The sequence below is a fragment of the Ictalurus furcatus genome, chromosome 8 (genome assembly GCF_023375685.1).
Source record: "Ictalurus furcatus strain D&B chromosome 8, Billie_1.0, whole genome shotgun sequence".
Classification (NCBI taxonomy): Eukaryota; Metazoa; Chordata; class Actinopteri; order Siluriformes; family Ictaluridae; genus Ictalurus; species Ictalurus furcatus.
This window is the reverse complement of record NC_071262.1, coordinates 30,415,302-30,435,301: the sequence shown is the minus strand read 5'-3', so window position 1 is coordinate 30,435,301 and position 20,000 is coordinate 30,415,302. Positions and strand designations below refer to the sequence as shown.

Below are 20,000 nucleotides of genomic sequence, written 5' to 3'. Positions count from 1 at the left end.
GACAATCTGCATATGAATTATGCAAATTTGTTGTACATCATTGATATTAATATTGATGCAGATTCTCTATCTGTTGGGAAAAGCTTTAAAAACCTGATGCTCCTGTGTTTTTCATTCTGTTTGGTGAATTTGGTTTCAAATATTTAACAAATCAGAAACCTAGTGTCATTTCAGATCACATTCTCAGTCTACTTCCTTCCCTTAATATATACTATATCTTTTCCTCTGATCTAAATTTACTTCAGATTTGTTGGTATTTGTTTGTTTTGTTTTTTGTATATAATTATAATTGTTTTTATTTTTATAATTTGCCTCAACTAGATCTCTCTTATACCAACCAGGTGACATGAGCACAGCTGCATCAGGGTAGGTGGGATACTATAACAACATTGAGCACATTGTTATACTATTCCACCCACCTTAATGAGGATCCTTTGGGCGTGGCGATGCCGTAGCCCTTCGAGTCGAGGTTCCCGCCGACCTTCATGGTGTCGCAGGGCTTTCGCTGCTCGATGTACTCGTTCATGGTGGACTCCAGCAGGTAGGCGTACTTCCCTTTCGACTTGCGCACTCGCATCACTCCCTCCGCCGTCGTTTTCACGAAGACGGACGGCTCGGCGCTGCGCATGTACGCCCACATCTTCTCAAAGAGAGCAATTTTGGATCGCTGGAGGGAAAAATGAGGAGGAAAAAAGAGACACGAGGGACGTCATGCTGCTGTTTTATGTAGAAGAGCATTCCAAAAGTGCAGTAAAAACAGTACTTCATCTTTTTTTCCCCTAGTATAATAAGGATTTTCATTAAATTAATAGATGAATACAATTTTATAGCCATGTCAGACTAAAAGAAAGGAAAGGGAGCAGTGTAGGTTATGTTAAAAAATATATATATACATTTTTACACAGTTACAAACCCTCTCTGCTCCAGGGGGCGCTGTATCATGTCTGACCCTGCGCTCTGACCCTAACTTCCTGACATGCTGGGGTATGCGAAGAAAAGAATTTCACTGTGCTGTAATGTATACGTGACCAATAAAGACGTCTTTCTTTCTTTCATTTGATCAATGTTGCAAATAGTTTACTATATGCAACAGTTTTCTCAATTTAATTCAAGGATTTCTCTAAACGTCACTAAAATGGACATCGCAGTAGCAAAAAAAGTCTTGAACCTGTATAGAAATCATGATGTTTATTAATCTATACTGAAATACAATGATTTAATGACGCTCCACATCTTCAGTTCCACTACTAGACATTCATAGCTCCTACCATGAAAAACTCTTTGGTCGATCCGGAGTCGAGCGTCCCGTAAGCGATCTCAGTCTGCTTGGCCAGATCCTCGGCGCTCTCGATGGGCGACACCATCCTCTCCACGGTGAGAAACGCAGCCAGGTTGGCGGTGTACGAGGAGATGATGATCAGAGTGAAGAACCACCACACGCCGCCCACGATACGGCCCGAGAGAGACCTGAGAGACGGTTTACATCGTGTTAGATATTCATCCAAGCCTCATTTTACTGCTACGAGCCTCTCACAGCGCTCACACTGAATTCACCCTCAACAACCGCAGTGTCCAGTGTCAGCGCTGTGTCACAGTCAGAGATAAAGCTGTAACTTCAGGACAGAGGAATTTACACGTCTTTGCGGTTTCTCGGTAACGTGATGTAACAAGCTGCGTTTTTTTTTTTTGGTCTTATTAACTTGGAGAGAGAGAATGAAGAGAGAGAATGAAGAGAGAGGGAATAAAGAGAGAGGGAATAAACTGAGAGAATAAAGAGATGCTGGTGAGGGAAGGAGTGTTTATAGCTGCTACAACGTAAGTGACAACAGGAACTAACTTGTTTCAAAGAACATTAAATGTAACTATAAAAGGATAAAAATGACATTCTCTAATGACATTCTTTAATAAGTAATAAATTGTAATTGCTGGTAAGTTGCTGTGGAATGAGAGGAATAAAACACTCGGGGACGTTCTGGTATAAGAAAACATGGTATGCTAACAGTAACGTCATCACAGCACCTGGCTGTTGATTATTTTTCTAGAACGGCGCGACACACACTGTTTTATTATTTATACATTCTCTTGACACATCAGTGAGTTCCACGGAGAACGTGTGAAAGTTTATTGATCGACTGATTGTGTTCTGTTTATCTACACACCTACGCTCTCAACCCTGCTTCTGTTCTGTGAAGGTTCTGATTAGGATCAGTTCAGAGCAATGCCTTCTGGGTAATCTGCTTCTCAAGTCTACGGTGATGTCATCTTTGCTCCTCCATAACAGATGCTAATTTATTCAAATCCATTCAGGACAAAAATGAAATGTTGTAAAGACGGACGTGGGGTAGGATCCGACTCTGAATGTATGATGAGGCTTTAAAGCGAATTAAAAAAAGAAAAAAATAATAATGAGGCTTGGGGAATGTATAATGCTCTTGTATAACTTTTCCATTACAAAAGAATAAATTATGTAACTTTTAATACCTAGTTTGGATCGTTTTTATAAATGCTGTATGACTAATGAGTGGCTTCGTGGTATTGAAAAGCTTTGCTGGTGCGGTCTACGTCTCTGTGCTGCTCACGATTCAAGTGTAGAATTAATAAATGTGGTCCGAAAAAATAAAACCTTCCAAACACATAAAGCCTACTGGTGTGGAAAAGCGGTAGGTCCTGCAGGAAATCTAAACCTGTAGGATTTTTGGTTAAAAAAAAAATTATAATTCATATATTCAGTTCCTTACTTTGTTAGCTACTGTAGTGTGTAAACCAGCTAGTTATATATCCGAGTTAGCAAGCCGATGCCCTACACATACATACATACAATTAAATGGTTTCCTTCTGGATTCTGATTGGTCAGAAGGTGTTGATTCATTTTCTATAACTGTAGCGCAGGTTTATATTAATGCGATTGGTTTCTATAGTAATGGCTCGTTCACAGGGACTTGAAACTAATCTAAACTGTGTGTAATCGTTTACATGGTGAAGTTTTCTACGAGGAGAAATGTGTTTATGTAGCGTGTAAGGAAGGAGTCTCCAGTGTCAGCGCTGTGTAACAGTCAGAGGTAAAGCTGGAACTTTACATTTTCAACATCTTCATCACAGAGTTTACACTTCACTACTGTTTCACACTCACACACACAACAAGAGAGAATAAAGAGAGAGAATAGAGAGAGAGAATATAGAGAGGGAATAAAGAGAGAGAATAGAGAGAGAGAATAAAGAGAGAGAATAAAGAGAGAGAATAGAGAGAGAGAATAAAGAGAGAATAAAGAGAGAGAGAATAGAGAGAGAAGAGAGAGAGAGAATAAAGAGAGAGAATAGAGAGAGAGAATAGAGAGAGAGAATAAAGAGAGAGAATAAAGAGAGGGAATAGAGAGAGAGAATAAAGAGAGAGAGAATAGAGAGAGGGAATAGAGAGAGAGAATAAAGAGAGAGAGAATAAAGAGAGAGAGAATAGAGAGAGAGAATAGAGAGAGAGAGAATAAAGAGAGAGAATAGAGAGAGAGAATAGAGAGAGAGAATAGAGAGAGAGAGAATAGAGAGGGAGAATAGAGAGAGAGAATAGAGAGAGAGAGAATAAAGAGAGAGAAGAGAGAGAGAGAGAGAATAGAGAGAGAATAGAGAGAGGGAAGAGAGAGAGAATAGAGAGAGAGAATAGAGAGAGAGAATAAAGAGAGAGAATAAAGAGAGAGAATTAAGAGAGAGTAAAGAGAGAGAATAGAGAGAGAGAGAATAAAGAGAGAGAGCGTAAAGTGAGAGAATAGAGAGATAATAAAGTGAGAGAATAGAGAGAGAGAATAGAGAGAGAGAGAATAAAGAGAGAGAGCGTAAAGTGAGAGAATAGAGAGATAATAAAGAGAGAGAATAGAGAGAGAGAATAGAGAGAGAGAATAAAGAGAGAGAATAGAGAGAGAGAATAGAGAGAGAGAATAGAGAGAGAGAATAAAGAGAGAGAATAGAGAGAGAGAATAGAGAGAGAGAATAGAGAGAGAATAGAGAGAGAGAATAAAGAGAGAGAATAGAGAGAGAGAATAGAGAGAGAGAATAAAGAGAGAGAATAGAGAGAGAGTAGAGAGAGAGAGAATAAAGAGAGAGAATAGAGAGAGAGAATAGAGAGAGAGAATAAAGAGAGAGAGAATAGAGAGAGAGTAGAGAGAGAGAATAGAGAGAGAGTATAGAGAGAGAGAATAGAGAGAGAGAATAGAGAGAGAGTAGAGAGAGAGAATAGAGAGAGAGAATAGAGAGAGAGTATAGAGAGAGAGAATAGAGAGAGAGAATAGAGAGAGAGAATAGAGAGAGAGTAGAGAGAGAGAATAGAGAGAGAGTATAGAGAGAGAGAATAGAGAGAGAGAATAGAGAGAGGGAATAAAGAGAGAGAATAGAGAGAGGAATGGTGAGGGAATGAGTGTTTATAGCTGCTATAACGTAAGTGACAACAGGAACTAAGTTCTCCGATATGAAATGTAAGTAAGTGTTGGGAGTTTGTTGAGGTATAAGAGAAATAAAACACTGTTATAACAAAATAATTAAGCAACTTTGCTTCATCACACCTTCTCATATACTGAATAATATCTGTACCCTTGTGCTGCATGTGTCCACTTGCACTCCACCATTCACTGTTATCAGTTATATTTGATCATATTCTCTGTCTCGTGTATGTTATACTACAGGATCGCCGTCAGTTTTTGTTCCTTTGGTTCCCTCGTCCACTTGTTTCCAGTTTTAAATCTTCTACTTTCCGTAATTTCCTACGTATTCTATCTCGGTTCATGCTCTGCTTTCATCTGGCGCCGACCTCTGCCTGCATTTTTATCATTTAATCATTTATAAATTTACCTCCTAACTGCCCGAGGTCACCCTCCCACTAACGACACTGTGATTTGTGACACAGCCGCAATAACGAGACCGCACCCTTACACACTTATAGCCGTCTGAGCCGCAATGGAATCAGGGACGAACCTTGGTGAAATATCGCATCCTTGTCTCATAAAGGCTCCGAGCGAGAACCAGAGGCTGTTAAATATCCCAAATTCATTCGTAGACTCGCTGGTCTGGATCTGTCCGTCCTCGTACTCCTCCGTGTGCCACTCGTACGGGCTGAAACGGCTGACCAGGAAGAGCACGACGCTCACGCCGATGTAGGCGAACACGATACACATCCAGATCTCGTACGCCAGAGGGTCCAGGAACGAAAACACGCCCGGCTTGGACTTCTGCGGCTTTTTGATCATGATGGAGATTCCCAGGCTCATGAAGGGCTTCGAGAAGTCAATCACTTCCTCTCTGACCAGCGTGATGGTCAACGGAGCCACGGCGATATCGGCTTTCTGTAGAGGAAGAGCGGAAGGACAAGCTTCTTTTTGTTTGCTGTGTACTTTAATGCAATTAAAAAAAAAACATTTTTATAAACTATAACCATAACAATAGTTTTATAGTCATTAGCTGCGTTTACATGGACGACAATAATCCACTCTTAATCCGATTAAGACCATACTCTAATTAAGAAACTACCATGTAAACAGCAATTTGTACCTTAATCTAATGAAGGTCATAATCGAAGTAAGCACTAATCTAATTAAGACAGGTGGAGTACTCCTGTTTTAGTCGCATTATGGACGTGTAGTAGTGACATGTACACACCTCAATCACATTATGAACGTCGTGTGGGAGTTTTCACCGCATTTTACGACAGGACACGATCACACACGGCAGTTTTACGTTTTACGGCGAACAAGAGAGTTCGGCCGCGTCCCAAATCGCATACTTTCCTACTATAGGCCTGTAGTGGGGAAAAATACATGTATCTCAGCTACTATATAGACGGTAACTACGCGATTTGGGACACACCCACCACTTCAAGCGGTCGTCTATTAGCACGTACAGCACGACAAATAATTAACTGCACTTAAAGCGTTCGTAAAAAAAATAAATGAAAACACCCAAAACTGTATACGGTACCATAACGAAGACCAACTGTATGTCGATACGTGAAATTCTGGAGGGACGTCGGACGGCGTGGCGCGGTGACATAATGACGCAGGATGTTAATCTAATTATGTTCTATAACATGTAAAACGGGAACATGACAGGAGTATTCTAAAAGCGACTCATGTAAACACCTTAATCACATTATTATCTTAATCAGATTAAGGTCAATAATTACATTACTGCTGTCCATGTAAACGTAGTCACTGAGACGCATACAGGCAAGGACAAGTATCTCAAATTATTAATGAAAATAAAAATTATGAATGAATTATTAATGTATAGTTAGCCAAATTTACAAATGTATAAACTATGGACTGGTACCTGAGGAAGAGATTAAATAACTGGAACTAATATGAGAGAATTTATTATTATTTACAGCATTACTTCTGTCTGTTTTGTTCCTTTTAGTTACAAATTACTACTACAAATTACACAATGTTTACTACTGTTACAAAACCTTTACTACTCTTACAGAATGTTTCTTAATATTACAAAAAGTTTGTTCCTTTTACAAATCATTTATTACAATTACACAATGTTTATTACTACTGCAAAACATTTACGATGGCGTTCTTGAATTCTGCAAAACCGTTGTTAGTTCATTGAAACTGTTGAGTTTATTACTACTTCACAACATTTATTACTAATGCAAAACGTTTCTTAATGCTACAAAAACGTTTATACTGTTATAAACAAATGCGTGAAGAATTACGGGAATTACAAGATGGCAGCTCTAAAGCTGTACTTGGGAAATGTGTTGTTTCTGTGGAAACACATACAACACTTATAGCTGTGCTGTGTTGATGAACGATGATATACTGTATACCAGGGCTGCTTCATGTTTCAGTCAGGAGAAATTATTAAATTAAATTTAGTATAATGTTTACTCATGCTAATCATCATCAATTTAAAATAAATAAATAAATAAATAAAGTAACAATGCACAGAATGAGATTTCACCTAAAGAGATTTCAGTGTGGTAAACTGCGGTGGTCAGGTTTCTGAACATTTACATAAACATCGCGTCATTATATTATTCATTCCGTTGTTTAGACTCTGAGCTGCGTGGGTTATTAGATTGCGATCTAGATTCCGTACATCATCATTTTTTCCACTCACCCCATAAACCAACTCTCCGACCATCCCGTTCCAGATCTTCGTCTCTGCGTCTCGGGCTCCGTATTTTCCATCCCCTACTATTTTCAGGCGATATTTAAAGCCGCAGTGCTTGGCGATTTCGGCTGCCAGGTCGACACAGTAACCCTCGTACCGCTCGTTATCCAAAAACAGGTCCGCGTTCTTCTTCAGCATCACGTACGGTGCTTCCTGAGATGGATTGCACACGTCTTCACACAGTATACTACACTACAATGACTACACAAGTTCGCTACAATTACAACTCTTTTGTACTGACGAGCGCAAAGGCTTGAATAAAACAAAATGCACTGCTATATTAAAGTTTATGCACCAAAAGCAGTATCTGTAGGAGTGAAACAAAGAATAATAATGTGGGCGTGTCCTGAAACATGACAAGAATTTTAATACATAAGTTCATACCATCTGAAGTCAGTTATACAAATTATTAGAGAATATTTACATCATGCTCATAATCTAGCATGCGCCATTTTACCATTTTTTAAGGGTGCACAAACTTTTGCACTCGACTGTAAACTGTACAGTGAGGTCCATGACTCAGAGCCTACTTCTGAGAACTCTTAGTTTTATTTCTAGGGGTTAATGATAAATATTTTTGTCATGTGCAAATCCCACAATGAACTCCGTGTTAGGCGTGTACGTGCAATGCAATTAGCATAAATTATGACATCACAACTATTCTGAATAATAACATGAATGGAAGATTTCCGCTACCAAATGCATTTGTCTCAGTTTTTACTAGGTGATTTTTATTTATTTATTTATTTTTTTAAAATCAGGACCATTTCTCTTTGTCATAGTGTTTGATAACATTCAGACCCAATCATACCTCAAGCTCTGATAATTAAAGTGCTCAAAGTTCTCACCAGGATGGTAGTGACTATCACCGTCTTGTTCTCCAGACCCATCGTATCATTGGGGAAAAGGTCCGATTTTGTGACCGCCATCTTGTCCATTTCATTCCAGTAACCAATCTGCAAAACAGAGGAGTGAATAATGAGAACTCGTTCTCTGACTTTATTCACAATGAGCCATTAACACTCAAGCTCCATAGAAGAAAAATACGATTCCTCTTCAGATCCTTAACGGTTCTAGCTCTCAAAAGAGATTCTACTAAGAACCTTTTAAAAAAAGGAAACTTAAAGGAGCCCTAAAGGGTTATTTAGTTGGTCATCTTGATGAAACCTTTTTTTTTTTTGAGTAGAACTATCTAGGAACTTAGAAGAGATGGTTTCCTGTAGAACCCCTTTAGGATGCTAACGATCCTTATCTCTCAGTAGAACATCTGTTGAACCCTTTTGTCTAAGGGTGTAGATAGTTAGGTAGGTGTGCATGTTGCTTACTTATTTAACTCTAGAGGGTTCTTCTGGTAGAAGACAACTCCCTTTAAGGTTCTAGGTAGAACAAACCTCCATTTAGAGAAAGTTTCCAAGTGGAACCCTTGTAGAACCAAAGAGCCCTTGATAGACCCGTTTTTTTTTCTAACCCTACAGTAGAATGTTTCTCTTTTAGAGACGGTTTCCGGTAGAACCTTTTAACAATCCAAAGAACCTCAAAAGTGTAGGCTCCCGCCTATGAAAAGAAAAATCTAGATGGCTTTTTTTGGATTATTGATGTTGGGGAAACCTTAAAGGTCCTATGTAGAACCTTACAACAGAGGGATTCCTTTTCTCAAAAGCAGAACCTTTGATTATCCAAGGTAGTGTTGACAGACCTGTGTTTCTAACACAGCAAGGATTAGTCATCACGATGTTCCGTACAATCTTTGGATAAAGTTGAAATCTAGAACTGTTAACTATCTAAAGAACCCTTGAGAGTCTAGAACAGTTAACCATCCAAAGAATGCTTGAGAAACCTTCTTTAGAGACCAGAAACCATCTTCTTTTCTTTGGTTTGACCTTTTAAGGGGAACTATTAAAAAGTGCTATGTAGAACCCAGACTGTTTGACCTTTTTAGAGAACCTCTAGAAGATAAGAACCCTCAAAGAAGCTGAAAATGAGGCTGGAAACCACAGGCTGATATTATATTTCATGCAAAAAAAAAAAAACCCCAACATATTTTCCTCTGTGTCTTCCCATTAAAAAAAGGAATAGCTCTAGAATGGACTTGTACCTTAACAGGACCGTTGTTCTTCAGCTCCATGACATGGACGGTGTAATTCACTCTCCTGCCGTACTGATCGAACTGGATGTTCCCGGTTAGACCTTCGACGCGCACCTGAGAACACGAGCACACGATGAACAGCATGGAGAACAGTTTCATTTAAAACTCTATATAAACAAACCTGAAAATATCCATGCTCCTTTAATTATAGACTCATTATGTCTTGTGGGATATTTAGGTGTGTGTGTGTGTGTGTGTGTGTGTGTGTGTGTGTGTGTGTGTGTGTTGTTTACCTGTTTTAGCGCACGTTCGATCTCCACACCCTGGGCCCACGGCACGGCCGGGTTAGCCAGACAGTCTCCGTTATTAGCCCTGCGCGAGATGTCGATCCTCTGCTTGTGCAGGTAACGAAACGCTTCCGTCATCACCTGCACGGCGTCGTACGTCAATGCTGAAGTGTACTGAGGGAAAGGAATTCTGGGATATTAGCAGTTAGTGACCTTACATGTGGATTATTACTGATGTACAATCTCTTACATATAAATATTTCAGAGATTGGATCTCTCACCCTGATCTTACTGTCGGCTCCGGGATATTCCTTTTCTTCCAAAGCTTCCCAGCGCTGGTCAAATTTGGACACTAGAGGATCTTCAAAATCCACAATCTGGAATCCTGACACGTTTGCTCCACCGTACTGAATTTTGGACAGGTCTCCATCCACAAAGCCCTGAAAGGTAAGAGTGAAGAAACACGACATTAATTTAATCATGCTAAAGTACAGACTACTTACATTTACAAAACACTGTAGTGTATGGAATACTGTAGTGTAGAGTATACTGTAGTGTACGGAATACTGTAGTGTACGGAATACTGTAGTGTAGAGTATACTGTAGTGTACGGAATACTGTAGTGTACGGAATGCTGTAGTGTAGAGTATACTGTAGTGTACGGAATACTGTAGTGTACGGAACACTGTAGTGTAGAGTATACTGTAGTGTAGAGTATACTGTAGTGTACGGAATACTGTAGTGTATGGAATACTGTAGTGTAGAGTATACTGTAGTGTACGGAATACTGTAGTGTACAGATTACTGTAGTGTAGAGTATACTGTAGTGTACGGAATACTGTAGTGTACGGAATGCTGTAGTGTAGAGTATACTGTAGTGTACGGAATACTGTAGTGTACGGAACACTGTAGTGTAGAGTATACTGTAGTGTAGAGTATACTGTAGTGTACGGAATACTGTAGTGTAGAGTATACTGTAGTGTATGGAATACTGTAGTGTAGAGTATACTGTAGTGTACGGAATACTGTAGTGTACGGAACACTGTAGTGTACGGAACACTGTAGTGTAAAGTATATAGAGGTGTAGAGAATGACTAAAGTATAATGAATACTAAAGTTTAAATAAAATGTAAGTGTATGGAATACTGAGTGTACAGTATATGTCAGTAGACTGTTTATTGAAGTATACAGATGTATATGGAATACTAAAGTTGGCAGAATAGGGAATGCTGAAGTGTAAGGAATACTGAAATGTATGGAGCACTGAAGTGTAGGGAATACCAAAGTGTAGGGAATACTGAAGTATAGGGAATGTTGAAGTGTAGGGAATACTTAAGTATAGGGAATACTGAAGTATAGGGAATACTGAAGTATAGAGGATACTGAAGTATAGGGAATATTGAAGTATAGGGAATACTGAAGTATAGGGAATATTGAAGTATAGAGAATACTGAAGTATAGAGAATAGTGAAGTATAGGGAATATTGAAGTATAGGGAATAGTGAAGTATAGAGAATACTGAAGTATAGGGAATATTGAAGTATAGGGAATACTGAAGTATAGGGAATATTGAAGTATAGAGAATACTGAAGTATAGGGAATAGTGAAGTATAGGGAATATTGAAGTATAGAGAATACTGAAGTATAGGGAATAGTGAAGTATAGGGAATATTGAAGTATAGGGAATACTGAAGTATAGGGAATATTGAAGTATAGAGAATACTGAAGTATAGGGAATAGTGAAGTATAGGGAATATTGAAGTATAGAGAATACTGAAGTATAGGGAATAGTGAAGTATAGGGAATATTGAAGTATAGAGAATACTGAAGTATAGGGAATACTGAAGTATAGGGAATAGTGAAGTATAGGGAATACTGAAGTATAGGGAATAGTGAAGTATAGGGAATATTGAAGTATAGAGAATACTGAAGTATAGGGAATACTGAAGTATAGGGAATATTGAAGTATAGAGAATACTGAAGTATAGGGAATACTGAAGTATAGGGAATACTGAAGTATAGGGAATAGTGAAGTATAGAGAATACTGAAGTATAGGGAATAGTGAAGTATAGAGAATACTGAAGTATAGGGAATAGTGAAGTATAGGGAATATTGAAGTATAGCGAATACTGAAGTATAGGGAATACTGAAGTATAGGGAATACTGAAGAATAGGGAATACTGAAGTGCTGAAGTGTAAGGAATACTGAAATATATGGAGCACTGAAGTGTAGAGAATACTGAAGAATAGGGAATGCTGAAGTGTAAGGAATACTGAAATATATGGAGCACTGAAGTGTAGGGAATATTGAAGTATAGGGAATGCTGAAGTGTAGAGAATACTTGTAGAGAAAACAGGGAATTCTGAAGTATCTAGCAGGCTGGCTAAGGTATTAGCTATTATATTAGGCAGTTGTGATAGCACCCTTGCTAGTGTATGGCCTCCTATTATATTGTGTAATTAAAAGCAGTACTTTATGCTAAGGAACTGAAAAGAAAGGTTAGTGGTGATGTCACATGATCACATTTATGTGTAAATGTTGTGCTTTTGTGGAGGATTAGCGCTTGGCTCACCAGGTTGGCTACGATGTAGTGATATCCTTTAACGTGCCTCCCGATCGTTATAATCTGTCAAATAAAACACAGGGAACGAGCATGAGATTCAATGTTGAACCGGAACGTTTCAGAATTTAAAACTGGATACATGTTGTATGACATGAAGGAGATGGTACAGTCCACACACGTTTACTAACACCATGAAGCTGTGCTGTGTTTTGCGTGTGTTTTGTGTGTTAGATGAAGCCTTTATTATTATCGATTCTCTCTATTGCTCGAACACACTTCAACAAAGCTTAAAGACAATCAATGAGAGAGCCGCGAGTCTCGGACTAAACAAGCCATAGCATGAAGAATGGTGAGTGTGCTCTCCAGCATCTGTGCAGCTCTCATTAGTGATACCGCGGTGAGAACGAACAATCCAGATGCTTTAAAACCACGAATCATCCGCAAGCCAGACTTTAATTAGCTTTAAATAGACAATTAACTGCCACTCTGTCATTTTCACTTTTTTTTTTTTTAACATATTCAGATGTGTCCAAAAGATATATAATTATTATCCTTTCAAAAAAGCACAAAAACTCAGAGTAGTAAATATTCCTCGATAAGGTCATAATGTTTTCACACGGTCACTGCATTTAAATGCATCTCAGTCATTACAGATCTTCTACAGTGGTTCTGCTATGACCTGTCAATACAAGGCATCTAACAATTCTGCGTTCTGATTGGTCAGTTCTCTATAACAGCAGCTCTGACAGTAGCGCAGGTTGATATGAATGCGCTCGTCCTGATACGTTATCGTTTCTATAGTAACAGCTCGTTCACAGGGACTCGTTGATATGGTACAGTTTTTCTGTAAGGAGATGTTTGTTTAACAGTTTTGGAAGGAGTCTCCAGTGTTAGCGCTTTGTAACAGTCAGAGAGAGGTAAAGCTGTAATGTTTCTGATATCTTCAGGTCAGAGGTGTTCACGCTTTGCAATTTCTCTGTAACATGACAAGCTGCATTTTTTTTCGTCTGAATAATTTCAAGAGAAAGAAAAAGAGATGAGGGAACGGCCGTTTATAGCTGCTATAATGTAAGTGACAACAGGAATGAACTTATTTCATGGACATTCCACAACATTAAATCTAACTCTAAATTGATTTAAAAAAATAGACAATTCTTTAATTGTTCAAGGACAGTTTTTTAATTATTAAATTGTGATGATAGAATAGTAATAATAATAATAATTATAAAAGCTGCAATCAGCATTTTCGGGGGCCAAGCACCCAGACTCAGTAGGCGCACATTCACAGATGCGCTACAGTTGCTTCCTAAGCAATCACAGGAAAGCAGAGACTTAAGTTTAGGCAAAGGGATCCAAAGTGATGTGTAGTTCCACTCTTGATGTGCATGTTGTGACCACGGACTGTGGTGGAATTCTCTGACTATAGGAGGAAAGGTCTAGATGAACAAATGGGCAGCTGCTGCTGCAGCTTCCGCTCCTGTTGTGACCCGTGCTGTTGTTTGGTTCTACTTTGACCTGTGCTCATGATTGTTACTGCTGTGTTATTAAGTTATTTATGTTTTTCTCATCGGTCTTGGCCTTTTAGACAAGTCGCAAAATGCCCGATTTGGAGGAAGAGTTGCAAAAATGGCACTTTTTGGCATGATATTGCAACTTTTGACCAAAAATTGTTGTATATCCTCAGGGCATGGGCCTGAAGATGCATGCCAAGTTTGGTGTCAGTGTGCAGAACGTTAATGAGATACAGTCTCACTTCCTTTTTGGCAGCTTCACAGTCAGTTTCCTTGGCACAATACAGGCAAACCGTTTGGAATATCAAAATTCTTTTAAAACTTTTGTGAGGCTTATTCTGAAGATGGCGAATGGCAAATTTGGTAATGATTGAACAAAAGTTGTTGGAAGAGTAGCAAAAAAAAACAAAATACAAGATGGTGTAAAATCTAATTAGGAGGAAATTGACATCATAGGGTGCACTGAGCTTATCTCGACCCAGGGAATGCAGGGATGTCTGCCTTCTTAATATTTTGGCTTTTCGGACACATGGTTCTAAAGTTATAACCATAAACGTATTTCCAAATTAAGCCCAAATTTGACCCTAAGGTGGCACTAGAGCGTTGGCACCACTTGGCCCAAATTTGGTCAGAATGCTCCTTAAACCCCCCTCAAACAGTCTACCAAATTTCACAACTTTTTACCAGACAGTTCTATGGGCTGCCATAAACATCCTAGCCAGAAGAAGAAGAAGAAGAAGAAATGGTGGTATAAAAAGTGATATATAACATAACAAAGCATCAAAATATCAGAAAACCTTCAAAACAAACATGTGAATTCGCTTCTAATCAACAGCATCATCCAAACAGTTCTTGGTAGTGAATTTCTAAATTCAGTAGGTCTAATCAAAACGCAGTTAAGTGATGAAAATAAAGTCTCCCGGTGGTTTAAGTTTATTTCCATCACTACAGTGTGAGAGTTTGAGATCATCACCTGCTCCATGATGTCTTTGACTTTTTCCTGTTCACAGTCCAGGATCACTCTCCTCTCCTTCTTGTTCTCCAGATCCTGGAACAGCGAGCGATATGCCTCGTCTTTCTTGTCGTCCTTCATGTTGCCCACGTTTATAGCCGTCACCTGCCACTTCCTCTCGGCTGCCGTGTCCAGCACCACCTGTAGAGTGGTCAGTCCTGAGGAAAAACATGTAAAAATAATGATACTGAGCTGTTTAGTTTAAAAAAAAAAAAAAGGAAAAGGAAAAGGATTCCACATCTCAAATCCTTCCCTATTCACTACACAGTGCTCATTAATAACTGTGATTTATTGTATTCACCGGTAGCTATAGCTTTATTTATAATAAACTGAAAATTGATGGATTTTTAGATTTATTATTATTATTATTATTATTATTATTATTATTATTATTATTATTATTATTATTATTCCTTTAGTTTAAATGCACTCTTTTACTCAAAAGCTCTCCGGTCATCCTGGGATTTAAACCGAAATTTAACAAAAATCTTTCTATCAACGTGATTTTGAAGTAGCATGTCTCTGGGTGCTTTTTGTGAAAGTTTAGATTGAGAATAAATGTTATTTTGTCTCATTTACCTCACAGGAAGCTGGCGTAATATCTGACTCAGCGCCAGCGTGCATTTCTAACGAGGATTTAAACACTGCGCTGGAGGAAATGCCACAAGCTTCCTTTTTGTAAAGCAAATAAAACAGCCATTTAACACCAATCTGCCACAGGGCCACACACACACACACACACACACACACACACACACACACACACTCGATATTGGCCTGTCATGCTAAATCAGTTATCACAGTATCTCACACTTCCTTTCGACTAAAAAGACAATTTTGGACTGTTATTTTCCGTGTCAAATCAATCATCTGCCAACGTTTTGGATGCCGCTGACACCAGGGAGTGTTTCAAATCTTTAAAACTTCTTCACATGAACTTGTATTCATTTAAAAACTATGGACTCCAGAATCCAGAAATAAACCAAAATAAAATAATAGATATAAGAGGTTACTATACACATGTTATATCATTACTGATACTTTATTATTTCTTTAAATTATCAGGATACCTAGAATGTAAGGATTGTATTAGTCCATTTCAATTACAAAACAGCTGATTATCTTATCTTATATATATATATATATATATATATATATATATATATATATATATATATATATATATAAAACCGGTCAAAAGTTTAGACACACCAATTCTTTATTTTTTCTCCACATTTTAGAATAATAATGAAGTCATCAAAATTCTGGAGTAACACAAATGGAACTATGGGAATTATGTCGTGATAAAAAATCCTAAATAAATCGAAATAATTTAGTATTTTAGCATCTTCAAAGTAGACACGCTTTTTGCCGAGAATTTACAGAAATGTATTCTTGGCGTTTACTCGAGCGATTTCTTGAGGAATTTCGCTGAGAGGATTTTTAAACAGTATTAAAGGAGTTCACGCCGACGCCGGACTCTTATCGGCTGCGCTTCGGAATATTCCGCTCCGAGTCGTCCGTTTAAAAAAAGATTTTTTTTTGTAAATAAAATGTTAGTTTTCTAATGAAAGAAATTAATATGTTGGCACGATTATATTTTTATCTATGACACAGATTTCAAACATTTTATCATCCACCTTCAGATCAGAAGGTTTTTAAGATCATGAGAAACATTTCAGTCGAGTGTCCACAAACCTTTGACTGGTAGTGTGTATATATATATTTGAGAGAGAGAGAGAGAGAGAGAGAGAGAGAGAGACCGAGATTGCCCATAAATGCACAATTACTCCATATAATGGGGATGATAAAAGCAAACCAAGGCCAACTGAGAACTCCATTTGATCATAAACGCTGTTGAACAGCCGCACAAAGACCTCGGACTCCTTCATCACATCTCATTTATCATCTTATTGATTTCTCACTTTCTGTCCGATATTTCTCCCAGCTCGTTAATGAAGCCCAGCTCCAGTACAGTAGCCGTCCGTCTCCGAGTTCTCATCCCGCAGCCATTATATCCACTGATGCATTGCCTTCTATTGTCTCATCGTGTATTGAAGGCACACAGCTGGGCCTCGGAGCCTCGTCGGAGGTGTGAGGATGAATTAATTACGCACCCCAATTAAGCAGAGGTCGTGGATTAGCATCAGAGTGAGCAACCGCGATTGTGTGTGTTCCTGGATAATTCTGAAATGACTGTGGGCGTAATTTACAAAAAACAACATGCTCATTAGGAGATAGGGTAATGCAATTAATTACTTATTCCGTGGAGTATGGATTCACTTCTACTGAACAGTGGAGGACATTAAAGAAATTCACAGATGAAAACAGCACAGAATAAGGCAGGGAAAACCAGGGTGTATTTTTCATAAAGTGTAGCTGAGGAGATGAGTCTCGAGTACTTTGAAGTAATCAGACTTTGAAGCTTATGATTCATCATTTGATTCAGACTTTGACACATATGACTTATTATCTGACTCAAACTTTGAAGCATATGACTCACCCCTTGTTTTAGATACTGAAGCTTATGCTTCATCATTTGACTTACTTCAAAGCTTATGGCTTGCCACTCAACTCAGACTTGAGTTACTCATCAATTGTCTCAGACTTTGACGCATATGACTCATCATTTGACTCACATTTTTAAGCATATGACTCATTTGATTCAGGCTTTGAAGCATATGACTCATCATTTGACTCAGACACTGAAGCATATGGCTCATCATTTAACTCAAACTTTGAAGTTTATGACTCATCATTTGACTCAGACACTGAAGCATATGACTCGTCATTTGACTCAAACTTTGAAGTATATGACTCATAATTTGACTCAGACATTGAAGCATATGACTCATCATTTGACTCAGACTTTGAAGCATATGACTCATCATTTGACTCAGACTATGAAGCATATGACTCATCATTTCACTCAAACTTTGAAGCATATGACTCATAATTTGATTCAGGATTTGAAACATATGACTCATCATTTCACTCAGACTTTGAAGCATATGACTCATCATTTGACTCTGACTGAAGCATATGACTCATAGTTTGACTCAAACTTTGAAGCTCATGACTGTTTTTTTTTAAATTATTTCTCTCTCTTTGTCTGTTTGGGCTCTGTGTGTGTTTGTGTGTGTGTGTGTGTGTGTGTGTGTGTGTGTGTGTGTGTGTGAGCATGTGTGTGTGTGCGTGCGTGTGTGTGTGTGTGTGTGTGTGTGTGTGTGTGAGATGATGCTTTCACACTGCTCTCTAATGTCTGTGTTCTATAAGTGTGTGATGTGGCTGATACCAGGAAATTCTTGTCTGATCAATATCACACAACCAACAGCATGCTGTAATTTATCATGGTGTGTGTGTGTGTGTGTGTGTGTGTGGGTGTGTATCTGTTTGTGTAGCTACACATTAATCATTTTTATAGAGCTGAATTGCATGGCTGCGTGTTTGTATCGTTAAAGCTACACAGAAAATACAGCCGGAGGTTCAGCACAGGATTTCTGTCCTCACAGATTTATCAGATTATTATGGGCTGGCGCTAATCCTGGATCGGAAATGTGTATAAATGCACGGATAAAAGCCTGAAGTAACAGGCGATCATCTAAAGAGCATATACACGGATATACACGTAGGGTGTAGACATATAGAATACAAGTCGAGAGAATACAACTGAGAAAAGAAGAGTGAGAAAGAGAGGGAGAGCATGAAAGACAAACAGAGAGTGTGTGTGAGAGAGAGAGAGAGAGAGAGACGGATGTTACACAACATAAAAACTGTAATTGTTGGGAAATTGCTGTGAAGGAAGAGGAATAAAACACAAACACGTAGGTACATGCTGTTAAGGGAAAATAATTTGGGGATGTAAAAGTGACTCTGCTTCATCACACCTCCCCATTGTTGATTATTTTCCTACAACAGCATGACAGAGTGTTTAGTTCATTATATAGCTACCATCGACATTAAATAGGGTTCTAAATGTTCTGTCACTAGCTGGCTAATGTTCCGCTAAGGGACGCTCATTAGAGTAGATAAACATAAATAAGCGTACCTCGGTCGCTGTCGTACAGATAAGCGAATTTGTCCCACTTGTAGTACTCGATGAGGCTCAGTAAGGGTCCTTTAATGTCGGGCCTCATCTGCAGGATGAACTGCTGCGTTCCGTCCAGAGGAAAACTCGGAGTGATGAAGGAGACGTGCAGCGTTCCGCAGAACGACGTTATCGTGTTCACAGACTTCTTATCGTAGAATCCGAAAATGGCATAAACTCCTCGTGAGAACTGTGAACAGACTGCACACACACACACACACACACACACACACACACACACACCAAGGTTAGACTTGGTCTAATTTGTGCTCTTGACATGCAGAACATACAGCATGCTGACTGATCAAGTGTATAAGCTGTAATAACACTGTTGCTACGCAACTGAGCATAAGCTAGCTAATGACAGCTGCTAGGCCGGTGGTTTTGGTTAGCTAGCACACAAATAAAGTCTTTATATAGACAATGTGAAGACGCAGTGAGTGTGGAAATGAGTCAAAAATGTCAGGAACGTCAACATTTACCTCAGATCTGGTGTTAAATGACTAAAAAAATATCTTTTAATTATAGTTTAATTACACTTAGCATCAAGCTACGTGTATTGAGAAGCAACAATTAACATCACAAATTCCTGTGATCCTGAAGCTTTCAGAAAATTATAAATAGTCACTATATCAGGTTAAAAAAAAAAAAAGAACTGCTTTTATTTATTTATTTGTTTGTTTGTTTGTTTGTTTATTTCATTAGTTTATTTCATTCATCAGTAAATAATTATACATTAAATACATTTGATGCAAATTCTGAATTAGTTCTTTAAAACTGATAAAAATCCAGTTTTATAAATAAAACTCATGTCTAACTTAAATATTCTTTTTTTATTTTCGCTTTTTAAAAAAAAAGATTCTAGATTTTTAGATTTTACATACAATTTTTACATTTTTGTATTTTAGCTAAGTCAGCTAAGTTATTTCAGATTTTTTATTTTATTTTAAAATGAACTGCTTTAGATTTGAGGTCTTTTCAGATGTTTGAATTCTACATCTGAAGATTTTAGATTTTTAGATTTTAGGTTTAAGATGAAATTTTCTTAATTTTTTTTTATTTCTTAGTTTGTTTATTTTAGATTTCGGGTCCAGTGTAAAAATGGAACTGTACTATTAGATTTTAGAAGCCACACCCACCGGTTGTTTAGCTCCACCCTTATTTCTGACCCAAAATATAAATGTGTGAAATTATGGGGAATCAGTGGCATACGCAGTTTTCTTTAATAAATATAATTACTGAGGAACGGCTGCTATTGACTGTTTTCTGCTTTAAGCTATCGTGAGTCGTGGCA

The 20,000-nt window shown here is 38.1% G+C and overlaps 1 protein-coding gene across 3 annotated transcripts in view; it reads right to left on the bottom strand.

Annotated features, from left to right (window-relative positions):
* gria2b (glutamate receptor, ionotropic, AMPA 2b) overlaps positions 1-20,000 on the bottom strand; it is a 51,146-nt gene that overhangs the window by 9,354 nt on the left and 21,792 nt on the right. For all 3 annotated transcript variants that reach the window (XM_053631988.1, XM_053631986.1, XM_053631987.1), the window contains exons 3-13: positions 18,668-18,907; positions 14,581-14,777; positions 12,106-12,159; positions 9,813-9,971; positions 9,538-9,705; positions 9,254-9,358; positions 8,007-8,114; positions 7,105-7,311; positions 4,957-5,324; positions 1,269-1,467; positions 420-667 (exon numbers count right to left, since the gene is read on the bottom strand). In XM_053631988.1, coding sequence (XP_053487963.1) covers positions 420-667; positions 1,269-1,467; positions 4,957-5,324; positions 7,105-7,311; positions 8,007-8,114; positions 9,254-9,358; positions 9,538-9,705; positions 9,813-9,971; positions 12,106-12,159; positions 14,581-14,777; positions 18,668-18,907 — 2,053 coding nt within the window. The remainder of the gene's footprint in view (positions 1-419; positions 668-1,268; positions 1,468-4,956; positions 5,325-7,104; positions 7,312-8,006; positions 8,115-9,253; positions 9,359-9,537; positions 9,706-9,812; positions 9,972-12,105; positions 12,160-14,580; positions 14,778-18,667; positions 18,908-20,000) is intronic.